The 13835-nt window shown below is 50.7% G+C and overlaps 1 protein-coding gene across 1 annotated transcript in view; it reads left to right on the forward strand.

Moving 5' to 3' along the window:
• The first annotated feature begins 7910 nt into the window (after positions 1–7910).
• Positions 7911–13835, forward strand: part of Ropn1l (rhophilin associated tail protein 1 like) — a 22393-nt gene continuing 16468 nt past the window's right edge. The window contains exons 1-3 of the mRNA XM_004625289.2: positions 7911–8104; positions 11910–12033; positions 13233–13394. Of these exons, the coding sequence (XP_004625346.1) occupies positions 7974–8104; positions 11910–12033; positions 13233–13394 (417 nt within the window). The 5' untranslated portion in view covers positions 7911–7973. The remainder of the gene's footprint in view (positions 8105–11909; positions 12034–13232; positions 13395–13835) is intronic.

The following is a 13835-nucleotide window of genomic DNA, read 5'->3' on the forward strand; positions in this document are numbered from 1 at the left end:
CTTGTCTTGTGTTTTTTTCTTTCCCTCATACAAGTGATAACTTTCCCTCAAAGAATTTGTTATTAACAGATGTGTTATTCTATTAGTATTACACTGTCAAAGTGTAATTTTTAAATTTAAGTTGAATTAATGACTTTTAAAAACAAAAAAACACTGGAAATTTCTATATTGTATTCGCAGTCACACAGAGGAGACCAGTGCCAAAAGAGCACTGATACTTTTTTAAAAGTTAGTCACTTATTTTAATTTTCAGAATTCAAAATATTAAACTCTATGCTTACTGTTTTTACACTGTAAAATTCACTTATGTTTAAAATCCTCCCTCAGAGTGTTTCTTGGTTATATCAAGAGAAGACAAGCTAATGTGTCTCACCACTGAAGTGCTGTGTTAGCCTTGTGGGGGAGACTCTTGAGGGCCAGGCTGTCTTGTGTCTTCCTGCTTCCCGTGCCCTGTCAGTCTCATGCTTGCCTTCCAGCTTACTGCTGTTGGGTCAGGTTTTTACACAACCATCACAAGGGCTTCTTTCAAGTATCCCTGATATCTTGAGTGTCAGTATGACATAAATATATGTATTCCTGTCTATTTTGTATGAGTGCCTCATTTTGTAGTCATGAAAGTAATAAAACACTGTAGAAGAAGGTGTAATAACTAAGGCCTAGAAGGCCTGGTAGAAGCTAGGTGGAATTATACAGTTGGGATTTCAATTTTTTTATTAAATCAAACATCTTAGATACCTAGACCAATTTTATATGTATACATTAAAAATGTTCCCCTTTTTTATGTGGTCATTTGTTGCCTTCTGAGTTGATAGAACAGAACTGAATAAAGTGGATGTTAGTTATAGCCTAGTTTGGTTTTTTTGGGGGGGTTTGTGACAAGATTGTCTTAAAGTTACAGAATGAGAAGCTAGGTGTGTTGGTGTGCATCTGTAGTCCCAGCTGTTGGGCATGCCGAGGCCGCCGCGGGATGCTGTAGTCCAAGTTCAGGGTTCGGTAGCCTAGGCAACACAGAGAGAGCCTGCCTCCCAGACAAAGCAGAGGGAATGTGTACTGTTGGTCAGCATACGTAGATAACGAATAATGTTTTTAATAATGTAAGAAATAGAAGTAGTTGCACGTGGTGTCGCCCCTCCTGCTCGAGATGCGTCTGTGCTCCTTTCGGCAGCACGTATACTAAATACATCTAGAAATAAGACTGTAGAGAACACATTTATTTAGTTTTCCAGCCGCCTGAACTGTAGCCCTCCTGTACTTTCCAGCCAGTGCCCCTGCTGGCCCTAGGCAAGAGCCTCCTGTTTCCTGTGTCCTTTCCACTTAGGGGGAATGCTTCCCTGGGCTCCTTTTAGATGGAGGCTGATAAAGTCCATGAAGCAGAAACTTCGTGTGGTTGGCCATGTGTCTGTAGAAGTGGTTGAGGTCTTTTTTTCCTCCCATACCCCCCAGTGAAGAGAACCTTTTGAAATTTTTGTCATTTCTAGGTTTACAGGGCTTGGTGGGGGGGGTTCCTGAGAATTGAACTCGCAAGCGCTTACGCCGCTGAGCCATCTCCCCAGCCCTTTGACGGGTTTTCAAACTTGCAGCATTCCTGTATGATTCACCCCCTCCCCATCATGTGCATTTTAATTTTTTAGCTACAGGTGAGGAGATGATCTACGAACTGGAGATAGATAGCTTTAATCTGTGAAGGGGAAGGAAGGGTTTTGTCAAAGGAAGTTGCACAGTGAGGCTTGGAAACTGGCCACCCCTCCCGTCTGTTGCGGCTTGTTGTGCGCGGGAGCCATAGGAGAGCCAGTGAGCAGAGGCCGAGGGGAGCGCCCCCAGCCACACGCCGTACCTGCCAAGACGGTTCAGTGGGGTAACTTGGTTGTGAGGAGGAGCACACAGTGAGCAGCACCCTTGTAGAAGTGGAGGAGGATGTGGGAGGGCCAGACCAGGGCGCCTGCTGTACCCTAGCTGCCTGCTTGCTGTTCGTGAGCAACCACTGCTGCACCCCTGTCATTATTTTGCCAGCCTCCTGCAGCCTGACCCGCTGGTATGGCACTTGCCCAGATCCATGCGTGCACAGCAGGGTCACCTTGCCTTGTGTAAGCCTCTTTTAAAAATGTCTTCCTTACGTGCCTGGCTGTGCCTGAGTTACTATGTTTTTCCACTTTGCCATTTCATGTTTCTTGTCTGTCTGTCTGTCTGTCTGTCTGTCTGTCTGTCTGTCTGTCTGTCTGTCTTTTTCTTTTTTTTTAACTGGAGATCAAACTTGGGACCTTGCCCTTGCCAGGCAGGCACTTAAGCAGCTGCTTAAGGGGGCGCAGCAGTGCGTGCCCACAAAACAGCTTTGCCAGTTCACTTCTTTGCCAGTACTCCCCAGCTTTGCCAGTTCACTTCTTCCCGAGTCCTCGAGAAGCAAGACTCCCTCCTCAGGATCTCCATTTATCCTTGCATTTGTTTTCAACTTAGTCAACTCAAGTCCTTCCTGCCAGTGGCTGTGGGGCTGCTGGAGACAGAGAATCCACAAATATACCAGTGTCCATGTAAACAGCCAGTTTTTACAGACTCTTTGAAAACATGATGAATACTTGAGTACATGCAAAGTTTTACAAAAGGATACAGCCAGGGAGATAGCTCAGTAGAATAAGCACTTGCCTGGGAAGTACAAGGTCCTGAGTTCAATCCCCAGTATGGCAGTAAATAAATAAAAATAAAATTCAAAAAAGATCTTTGTCATATATAGGAACTAAACTTGAAGTGGATTAGAGTCCTAAAAGGATAGCCCAAAACCATATTTCTAGGAAAGAAAAAAAGCATTCAATCTTGGGTTAGGTGGAGATTTTTAAAGGAAAAAAAAAATGATGAATTGCCCTTGATCAGATTTGGAAAACTCTGAAAGACACAAAACAGGAAGGACATGGTGGCAGAAAATATTTACAAAACATTTCCTTTGAAGGACACACACCAATAATACAGAAAATCCAAAGTTCATTAAGCCCACCATCTGCCCGTTTTCAAAATGGGCAAAATATTGAAATGCATACTTTATTGAAGAGGATCTACAGATGGTAAATAAGGACATTGGAAATAATTCCTAGAAAGTGCAGATTAAAACCACAATGAAATAGCATTCTATCTGTTAGAAAAATGGCAGAAATGAGCACTGCTGACCTGCTGTGTGGTGAGGGTGTGGAGCAGCAAGCCAAACTCGAGTGCTGTGGGGAGGGCAGCACAGTGACTTGGGAGGGCAGCTGGGCAGTTTCCTTTGCACAGCACCTCTCGGCTTGCCGGGTGAGCAGCGTGTGCCCCGGGAGGACTGGGAGCAGGTAGGTGGCTACCTGGCTGTGCACCTGAGTGGCTCGGTGCTCCGCACCTGAGGAACACCAGTTACATGGAGCAGACACGTCTCAGAGGGGTCACTGTCAAAGACCAAAAACGTGCTGCCTGGCCTCTTCTAAATAAACTAGGAAACGGAAATCTACGGGAAGAACCGTGGGGACCAGGGGACATGGAGGAGTGGGCCATGGCGTGTTCAGTGTCTTCACGTGGTTCTCGTCGATGTGCATACGTATGTCACAACCTGGGAAACTGCATACTTTATGTATCTTACTGTAGGTTAATGCTGCAGATTGAAAGAATGTAAACTCATACCTGCTGTTTTAAAAGAACTATTTCAGGGCTACACAGATACCTCAGTGGTCTCAAGTGCAAGGACCCAGGTTCAATCCCTGAACTGCAGTGCTGGCCTAGCCCAGGTGCGCCTAGCCAGCCACCAAGACAGGGTGTGGTGGCACACACCTGTGATCCCAGCTCTGGGGACGCTGAAATAGGATCACTACGAGTCTGAGCTGTGTAGTGAGACATATACCAAATACACTAAAAAATGCAAGAACTATTTCATATTTTATTCACTCCTTCCTCACTTTTGATATTTTTATTCCTAGTTACAGGGAAGATGGAAGTAGTCCAAAGAGAACTTTCACAAGTTTACACTATCACCTCCGCTGCCCTCTGACCTGTAGCTGTGGCCATATGCTCACCACTAGCACCATGAATGTGGTGACAGGCCACCCACTTGTGCAGGCCTTGTCCCTGGTTGGACATGCATGTTTGTGCAGCTCCTACGGGCTCTACCTGCTCGGCTGCTGGGCTCTGCAGTTCTGTCGTGAGTGTGTCTCCTCTACTGGGTTGTTCCAGCGCTATGCACCTTTGCTGTGGTTGCTTCCACTGGCAGTCTTCACTTTCTCCATGGATTGCTAGGGGTCACTTCCCAGCATTCGCCTGCAGAGTTAGCTCACTCTCTTTCAGCCCCACTGCTGTTAAGGATTGCTCGTGCTAGTCCACTGAAATTGCAAAGACCTCAGGTCTCATCTTGTCTCTTCTGACACTGCTGATTTCCTCTCCGTTGAAACCATTTCCTCACCCAGTTGTTACAAAGCCCAGGGTTCAGTCTGGGACCCCACCCGGCAAGGGGCTGGGCCTCGGCCATACCGGTAACCTGCTAATCACTCAGATACACACACTCCCATCCCATTCTCCTTCCCAAGACTGCACACATGAATGGACCTTTCCCCGAGATCCCCACTTAGCTCCAAAGCACAGCCTGTGGTTTTCTCGGCTCCTGCTTGTTGCCCGTGCCGCTGCCCAAAGGCTACTCGCTAGAAGGGCATGGTTGCTGGCAGGCGGGCTTTCAGATGGTGGCTGGGTCGTGAAGGCTTTAACTTCCTCAGTGGATAATACACTGATGGGTTTGCAGCTTAACTGATTGGAGGGGCTGACGGGAGGACCAGGACCTTGGGTGGGGGACCTTGAAGGCTGTGCTCGGCCTCTGGCCTCTTCCTGAGGAGCTCTCCACTTGCTTCCTGAGGCGGGATGTGGGCAACTGCCCTCCACTCTGCACTTCCGCCGGGTGGTTTCTGCCTGACCGAGGCCTCAGAGCAGGGGAGCACACTGACCAGGGGCAGAACCTTCTAAAACTGTGAGCCCAAATAAAGCTGTACCTTAAGGTACTGTCACAGCAACAAGAGAGCTCACAGTCCCTAACCTGCTACTTCTCAAACCCCATCTCCGTGGGTAAAGCTTTGGAGCTCAGGATTCAAGTTGCTAAATGAGAAATGTTGGAAAGGCCACCGACAGCTCTTCTCAAACACTCCACGTCCAGGCGGAGACCACCCTATTCTCTGCTGTGCTCCACCCTGCTGCTGGCTTCTGGGGGACAGCCCTTTGGTCTCCCTACATTGTTGCTTTCTCCTGGGCTCCGTGCCTCTGCCCTTTTATTTGTTTTTTATTCCTTCTAACGGTGAACTGCTCTTGTTAAGACTCTCCAGGTGGAGCTGACGAGGTACCTCAGTGGTCTAAAGCACCTGCTTAGGCAAGTGCAGGGGACCTCAGTTCAATCCCTGGCACCATATGCCATGCCAAAAAAAGACCCATCAGATCACCTCAGTCCTGTCGTCCAGAGAGCCCTGTGATGGACTGCTGTCATGACATCACTGGGATGACTGTCACCATGGTGTTCAGCACCAGCAAGACTGCAGCATCCTTGGCTTACTCTCTGACCTGAATCCTGGTGTTCCCAGCCCTCAGGCTTTTGCACTCACTGCTTGCTGGGCCTCGAGTTCAGTCCGGTTTCCCCAAGCTTCTTCCTGAACTGAGGCAAATCTGAACTTAGCGCTGCTGGGTATTCTGACTAGTCTGCTACTGCGGTTTTCATTCCTTTGAACATACTGTGTGGTTTACTTATTTACATGTTCGCACATTTTTCTCACTTGAATGTAAGTTCCCGAGATTTATTTTTAGAATCTACAAGGGTCCCTGGCACATACCTGTTTCTCAGTACTGCTATCTAAAATGGTTAGAACTTGAGTCCTCTGCTTTTTGAAATTTCAGTCTCCAGAGGTAACTGCACTTCCAGCCTCTGTCTGCATGGTCACAACCAGAGAATCACAACAAAGGTGTCACCCACAGAGGTGGTTCTACCGCCTGCTGCTTAACTTTACACTGCATGCGAGTCCCCCTACCCCCTCTTCCTCCCGGTTGAATCCAGGCCCCTGCCAGGGAGTACATCCTCAGCCCTTTTGGTTTACTTTGAGACAGGGTCCTGCCACATTGCACAGGCTGGAGTCTGCCTTGTGGTGCGTATCAGCTGCCCAGAGCGCTGGCATGCACCACCACAGACATCTTTTTGTGTCAGTACATTAACTAGCTACCTTTTTGTTTTCTATCTGGGATTTTGAGGCATAATCTTGCTATGTTGCTTCGACTGGCCTTGAATTTAAGATCCTTCTGCCTCAGCCTCCTGAGAAACTGATAACATGTATGGGCCATCTGGAGTCCTTTGGGGGTTTCGCTGGCCGTTGTCCAGGCTGGTCTCCATCTTGGTTCAAATGATCCACTTGGGTACCACAACACTCACCTTTGGGGGTGGGGGAGATAGCTTAGGTGGCCGGGGAGGTAGCTCAGTAGAATAAGCGCTTGCAGGGTCCTGAGTTCAATCCCCAGTTCCACAAAAAACCAAACCACTCACCTTTAACTAATTCAAAAATTCTATCTGTGATGTCTTCAATTATGTGGATAGGCCAGCATTTTAGTTTTCTGAAAGATAGTTAACCCATTTAATAAAATACTATGGCTAACATTTTGCCCATACTGTTCGTTCTTGTGCTAGAACTTGTGTAGTATGAATTCCCATGAGACTGCCTTGTGCACAGTGCCCCCAAATGTAATTAACTCTCCTACCATCAAGGGTATGAGATTCTTTGTTCGCACCATCAACTGTATTTTTTGTTTTTAATGTATTTGATACAGGGTCTCACTACACAGCTCGGACTCGTAGTGGTCCTCCTGTCTCAGCCTCCCCAGGGCTGGGATTACAGGCGTGCGCCATGACTGCCACCACTCCCGGATTCCATCTGCCACTCAGTGTGCCCAGGGGCGGGGCCTATACAGCATAGGGTGCCAAGAATTGAACCCCAGCCCTTGCCTAACCAGGCACTTAGTCTTCTGAGCTACATCGCCGGCCCACCATCAACTTTTTTTTTTTTTTTCCCAGTATTTGTCAGTGGTACTGATTTGGACCTGTGTGTGTGCGTGCGTGTGTGCGTGCGTGTGCGTGCGTGTGTGTGTGTGTTGTGTCCGCGCACGTGCTCATCTGGTAGGTGTGTGGATCCCAAGGAAAACATTGAATTGGGCCCCATTTTCTCCAGGGTGGGCTGCTCACAGAGCCCCCCGCCGCCGGTCAGGAGACTGCGATGTGGAGCCGAGTCCCAGCCTCCCCGGATGGTGCAGGGGCTCAGGGGACCTCAGGAGCCGGCCCGGACTCCGGCCGCGGCGCCCAGCCTGCAGGCCCGGGCTTTCCCGGCTGCTGAGCCGAAGACCTCGGCCTCCCGCTCGTGGGCAAACACTGGAGTAGTCCGGCTCTGGCCGGGAAGCGCCCGCTGCAGGGACCCTTCCTGCGCGGCTGGCTTCCGAGCTGAGCTCTTGCGGAGGACCGGCTCGCACGCGCCGCGGGGGGCCGCCAGCGTCCGCAGGGCGCGGGACCCTCCGAGGGCGCGCGGGGCGCGCACTGCACGCTTCCTGCTTCCGCGTCCGCGTCCCCGCCGCTGAGCCTCGGGAAGCCAGAGCGAGAGCCGAGGGGCCGTCTGGGAACTCGCTGCCCGCCTTCGGCCGCAAAGAGTTTTGTACGTGCAAAGTCCGGCTGGCGCAGCTCCGCTTTGGCGCCGAAGGAGTTCTGAGCCACATAGCCGCGCGCGAGCCTCAGCCCAGCCCGGCGGGGCCCGCGCGCCCGGTTGCCTGGATACCGCGACGCAACAGTGGCTGCGCGGGAGAGCAGAGCGGCCGGTGTGGGCGCCTCGGCCGCTGCGGTTGCCCTCGTTCGCCCGGAGCCGGAGGAGGAGCCGGTAAGAGGCGCGTGGGCGGGACGCGGAGGGAGGAGGCCCTGCCGGCGCTCAGCACACCTCGGTCCCCCCAGGCCGTCCCCGTCCTTTGCAGCGATGCCGCTTCCCGACACCATGTTCTGCGCGCAGCAGATCCACATTCCCCCGGAGCTTCCGGACATCCTGAAACAGTTCACCAAGGCTGCCATCCGCACCCAGCCCGCCGACCTGCTGCAGTGGTCTGCGGGGTAAGCGGGGCTGAGACCTGGGCCTGAGGCTGCGTCCCTCTCTCCTGTCTGTGTGTCTGTCCAGGAACCACTGCTGTGTTTGACCGCGAGACCAGAAATCATTGCAGAAATGCTCATTGACTTACAAAGTAGTGGCAGTTCAGTTGTGCGGGTGAACTAAGGCCTGCGAAACAATTGCTTTGGGTAAAAAGTTTGTTAGAGCCGAAACCCCCAGGGAGCCATTGCAGTGGTCACCCCAAGGCCGCTAGAGTTCACAGCAAGTTAAACTCCAGTTTCCTGAGACAGAAAAGAATGTTAACAGAACATAGCACCAACGCTCTTGAAAATTTTACAGTGACGCTCTCTGTCCCATCTCAGTACGTAGACAAAGAGCCCACTTAGCGGCAAGAGTCAACCTACGCGTAACTTTGATATTTTCAGTAACTGACATCAGAGTTTGCTGACTTTCTCTGAGCTGCATAGGTAATCCGGTGTGTCAGTTTCCTTCGGCTGATGCAGCAGATGACTGCCACACTTCACAACTTGAAGCAGCGTTTATCTCCACAGTTCTGGAGGCCAAGCCTCCCGGGGCAGCTTCAGCAGGCTCAGACCAAGGCCTGCCTTCCCCAGCTTCTAGCGCTGCACTCTGCAGACTTCTCCGGTCAAGAGTCTTTCATTTCTTTCTCTGCTTCCTCCTCTTTTCAGTGTTTTTGAGGCCGGGTCTAGGCTGGCCTTGAACTCACAAGTAGCCCAGACTGCTCTGGAGCTGGAGGTGCTCCCCTGTCTGTCTCTAGAGAGTAGAATTACAGGTGTTCACCACCATGCCCAGTGTGATGCCTACCTGTTCTAACACATGTGGTTTATGGGGCTGGGGAGATGGCTCTGTGGAATAAGTGCTTCCCTGGCAAACGCAAGGGCCTGAGTTTAATTCCTAGTTCCGCCAGGGGGTGGAAAAATACATGTGGTTTACATTTTGGAGGTGTCCACATACTCCGGGATAATTTTCCCATCCAAAATAAGTAACCCACTAGGGAGACAGCTCAGCAGCACAGTGCCTGCCTGGCAAGTACAAGGTCCTGAGTTCAACTCCCTGTAAAAAACTAAAATCAGTAACCTGCAGAAAAGTTGTGACCGTGTACAGTAACACAGATCCAGAGATGAAGACTGGGATGTCAGGGAAGGAGGTTATGTAACGGAGGAGCAGAGCCGCTTGTTAGCCCACTGTCTGCCTTCTGTGACCCGCTGCCTTCAATTGCCTTTGAAAGCTTCTCTGAAGGTTCTTGCTAAAAAAAACAAAAACAGGGCCAGCAAGGTAGCTCAGTGGACTAAGCACCTGTTTAGGCAAGCTCAGGGACTGGGTTCGATACCTGGCACCACATGCCGTGCAGCCTTGACCCCGGGCCCTCTGAGCGTGACAACGAGACCCAGGCGAGGCGGCACATGCCTGTAATCCCAGCTCTGGGGAGGTTGAAAATGGGAGGATCACGACGAATCCCAAGCTGCATAGTGAGACACGGCACCAAATACATTAAAAAATAATAATAATTATGGCCTCTGGCTTTAACCATTTTTCAAGCCTAAATAAAAGATAGTAAGATCTTTATAAAAGTTGCTTTATGCTGTACTAAAAAAATCCGAAGATTTAGGTTCAGCGTTCCCTTTTAGAGTCTCAATTATATCTGGTAACACATTAGAGATGATTATGCTAAGCATCACTTTAATTTGAAAGGCGTGCTGGGAATTTTCTGAAAGCTCTGTGCTGCTAGTTTCTCTCAAGAGCAGTTTTAGGGCTTAGGAGGAACCCTAGTGGGCATCAATCACTAGGCTATGTGCTTGTGTTCCTGGCCCAGAATGTCACCCACAGAGGCAAGTTCTGGAAGAACCGCAGTTAGGGTGAACCCTCTGAGTGCAGGAACTCATGAAACCTGGCCTTGGACAGGCTTTTTAGGCAGAATGTGGCTCATGCCAGTCATGGACAAGGAATCAGCATGGTAACAAGGGACAGGGACAAGAAGAGAACCTAGGACTGGGGAGATGGCTCAGTGGTCTAAGCACCTGCCTGGTAAGCACAAGGACCCAGGTTTGATCCCAGTATGACATGCTGCGCTGGGCGCTGAAACCAGGCACACACCTGTAATTCCAGTGCTGGGAAGACTGAGGCAGGAGGATCACTATGAGTCTAAGCTGCACAGTGAGACCCTGTACCGAATAAATAAAAGATTGCAAGGTCCTGAGTTCAATTCCCAGCACAGAACAAAATAGAGACAAGACCAGAAGTGAGGGTGCAGATGTATGTCACTCTGCTGCGCACCCCCAGGCAAGCGTCCCCGCGTCCCTGCAGGTCTCTTCAAGGCAGAGCCTCAGGTGGGCTGTGTCACAGCCACGTCCGCCTTCTCCCAGCCTTCTTTGCCCCATCGAGCTGTGTACTGAGCTGTCCCTCTTACGCCATCTCACACCACCGGGCTGCGTTGGTGTCCAGCAAAGCAGTGACATGTAGTGCTCATCGGCCTCGCTTCTCAAGCAGGATGTCGGGAGGCAGGAGTGGTGCCTCACACCTCTAATCCCAGTACTGGAGAGGCTGAGACACATCTCCATGAGTTCAAGGCCAGCCTGAAGAATGAAGCAAAGCTCTGTCGCAAATTAATAAAAAAATAAAGAAGCCTTTCTAGCTAAAGCAGGATGGGTGTGGGGTTGGGGTGCAGAGGGAGGTATGTTACAGATGTTAGCCTCTCAACCTGTACCCACTAAGATACCAGCACGACCACCCATGCTCTGACCTCACCACCAAACCTATCTCCAGAAATTACCAGTGCCTTGGGAACATGGACCAAAACGGCTCCGTGAGCTCGGAGAGCCCTTTAATCTGTTCAGAAGAGTCACTTCCTGGAAGAGGTGCTCAAGCTCCCTAGCAACGCTCCCTAGCAACAGTCCCTAACAACACGCTCAGCACCATCCCAAGGCTGGCTCCCTAGGTCTTCCTCCAAGCTGCCTGGGCTTGGGATTTTCCTCAGATCACTCATAAAAGCGTAAATGGAACTCAAGTCACCTCACAAGTATGAGGGGTCAAGTTTGAGAAGTGAAAAGGCAAAGGGGACAGGATGTGACGTTGCTCTTTAGTCTGCCCACCATAGCTTTGCCTGTGTCCTCTGGGGGATGCATTTCATCCTCCAAGCTCCTCCCGCTTTTCAGCTGTTATCTGTGGTCCTGGGGGTGCCTTAGTGTCACCTTCCTAGCCATGCCACCACTTCCTATGTGGAGAGACTCACAGAGGACCCCACCATGGGCTGCTGTGGCCACCCAGGCCTTGGGGCCCCAGATTCTTGCGTGTTTATTCTTTTTGTTGTTTTTGGTCCTGGGGATCGAGCTCAGGATTTGTGCTTGCCAGGCAGTAGCTTAAGCTGCTGAGCTATCTCCTTGCTTCTCCCCAAATTCTTTCTGTGCCTCTCAGCATCTTGGGAAGGAGCACCTTAGAGGGAGAATAGCGGGCAGGGACAGGGAAGCCACTGGCCACCGTGCTCCTGGGTGGTGAGGAATGAGAACCAGAGCTGTCCCAGTAGAGCAAGGCCGAGGAAGGGGAGCTGTGCCCAGTGTCCCAAGGGCTGCCCGTGCTACAGGAACAGCGGGTGTCAGGGAGCCCACTCTCAGCCGCCACTGGGCCCTTACCCAACGAGGGAGCTCCAGGAGTGTGCAGACAGAGAAGCTGAGGCACACAGAGACAGCCGAGTCGGAGAGCTGACGGAGGAACGGAAAATGTCACTAGCATTTGGGAACGCCCCTGACTTGGGTGCCCATGTCGATCAACTTCATTTGTATCTTTTGTTACCAGGTATTTTTTAGCTTTGTCACAAGGAGATCCGCTTCCTATCAAGGACAGAGTCGAAATGCCTGTGGCAACCCAGAAAACAGACACAGGCCTGACCCAAGGACTCTTGAAGGTCCTGCACAAGCAGGTAGGAGGGGTCCTGTTGCTGTTTCTAACCCTGGGGCTGCAGCTCGCTAGGCTCACCTGCCTGCCTGATGTTGAAAGACCCCCACGTAGCTGTTCATGTGAGGTCTTAGGTGATGTGTGTGAGGTTCCACTCCTGTAATCACAGCTGCTTGAGAGGCTGAGGGAAGGAGATCCCAAGTTCAAGGCCAGCTTGGGCAACTTAGCGAGACCCTCTTTCAAAATGTAAAAGGTCTAGAGATGTGGCTCAGTGAGTGGTACAATACTCCTGATTGTGATCCCTAGTAACACACACACACACACACACACACACACACACACACACACACACACGAAACACAATTTCTTTGAAATACAAGATTGAGATGAGGCTGATTCTGCTGAACTGAAAAATATACAGCAAAAACCATAACAGGAAACTCTGAAAGTGAAGTGCTTCGGCATGGGCCGCAGGCCATTCTGAGGTCGGGAGTGTCCCTTGATGTGTGTTGTGAGGGGAGTGAAGGGCAGAGCTGGGGACACAAGCTGCATCTTGCTGTGGTTCCTCACACGCTACTCACCGGGAGCCGCTGACCGCTTGTTGGCCGCTTGTTGTCATGGGCTGCTGGAATCAGTGCAAGGCACGCCCTGGCTCTCAGCTCGAAGATTTCTTCTGGGGCCCGGGGACAGAGCTGATGGCACAGCGCCTGCCTGGCAAATGCAAGGTCCTGAGTCTGATCTCCAGTGCTCCCACCCCGCTCAGCCCCCACACTGCTGGGTAACTATTACCGTGTTTAAGGGGCTAGATTTTTATTCCATGTCATTTACTTCTGTGGTACTGGGGTGCAAATCCAATGCCTCTGCACTGAGCTCCATCCCCAGTCCTTTTCAGAATTGTTTGTTTTGGGGCAAGCTCTGGCTAAATTACTCAGTTGCCCAGGCTGGACTCAAAGTCGTGAACCTTCTGACTCAGCCTCCTAGAGTGCTGGGATTACTGGTGGCCCGGACCACCAGTCACTGCTAGTACTGGGTCTTTGAACGCTTTTTACTTACTGAATGTTTGTGTGTGTGTGTGACCCCCATCCTCTTTAAGACTTAACCTGTGTCTGCCACCTTGCTGGCTGCCTCGCCCCAGGCTGCCACAGAGGTGGCATCCACCCCCTGCATTTGGGAGGCATCCCAGCCCCCCTGCCCCCATTGACAGTGTCGTATGTCCCCACACAGTGCAGCCACAAGCCCGAAGTGACCATCAAGGACCTGGAACATAAGTGGCGGACACTGTGCCTGCCCATGGACAGGCTGCACGCACTGCTGCAGCTGGACCCCTGCGGAGACAGCATTGAGTGGATCAAGTTCCTGGCCCTGGGCTGCAGCATGCTGGGCGGGGTACGTACCTGGTGTGGTGTGCTCATGTCCTGTCCACATGGGTTCCTGCTGGGGGTTGTGCTGGTGCATACCTGTAATCCCAGAACTCAAGAGGCTGAGGCAGGAGAATCGCCTTGAGTTCAAGACCAGCATGGGGCTACAAAGTGAGCTCAAGGCCAGCCTGAACTGCATAGTAAGACTCTCTCAAAAAAAAAAAAAAAAAAAAAAAAAAAAAAACCCTGAAACCATGTTACCTGAGTAATTCTGACTTGGAAAAATATGTTTTCCCCTAGAGGTCTATAATATGTTCCAGTTTATAGTATTTTTAAATTTACAAACACCTCAATATCATAAGAATGATTTGATTTATTTTATTTATTTATTTATTTTTGCCATAATTTTATTGATAAACAAATATCAATGAGACAGTTTCAAAGCAAATCGGTAGGACAGTTTCAATAA

This window comes from Octodon degus, unplaced genomic scaffold (assembly GCF_000260255.1).
Source record: "Octodon degus isolate 3935 unplaced genomic scaffold, OctDeg1.0 scaffold00008, whole genome shotgun sequence".
NCBI lineage: Eukaryota > Metazoa > Chordata > Mammalia > Rodentia > Octodontidae > Octodon > Octodon degus.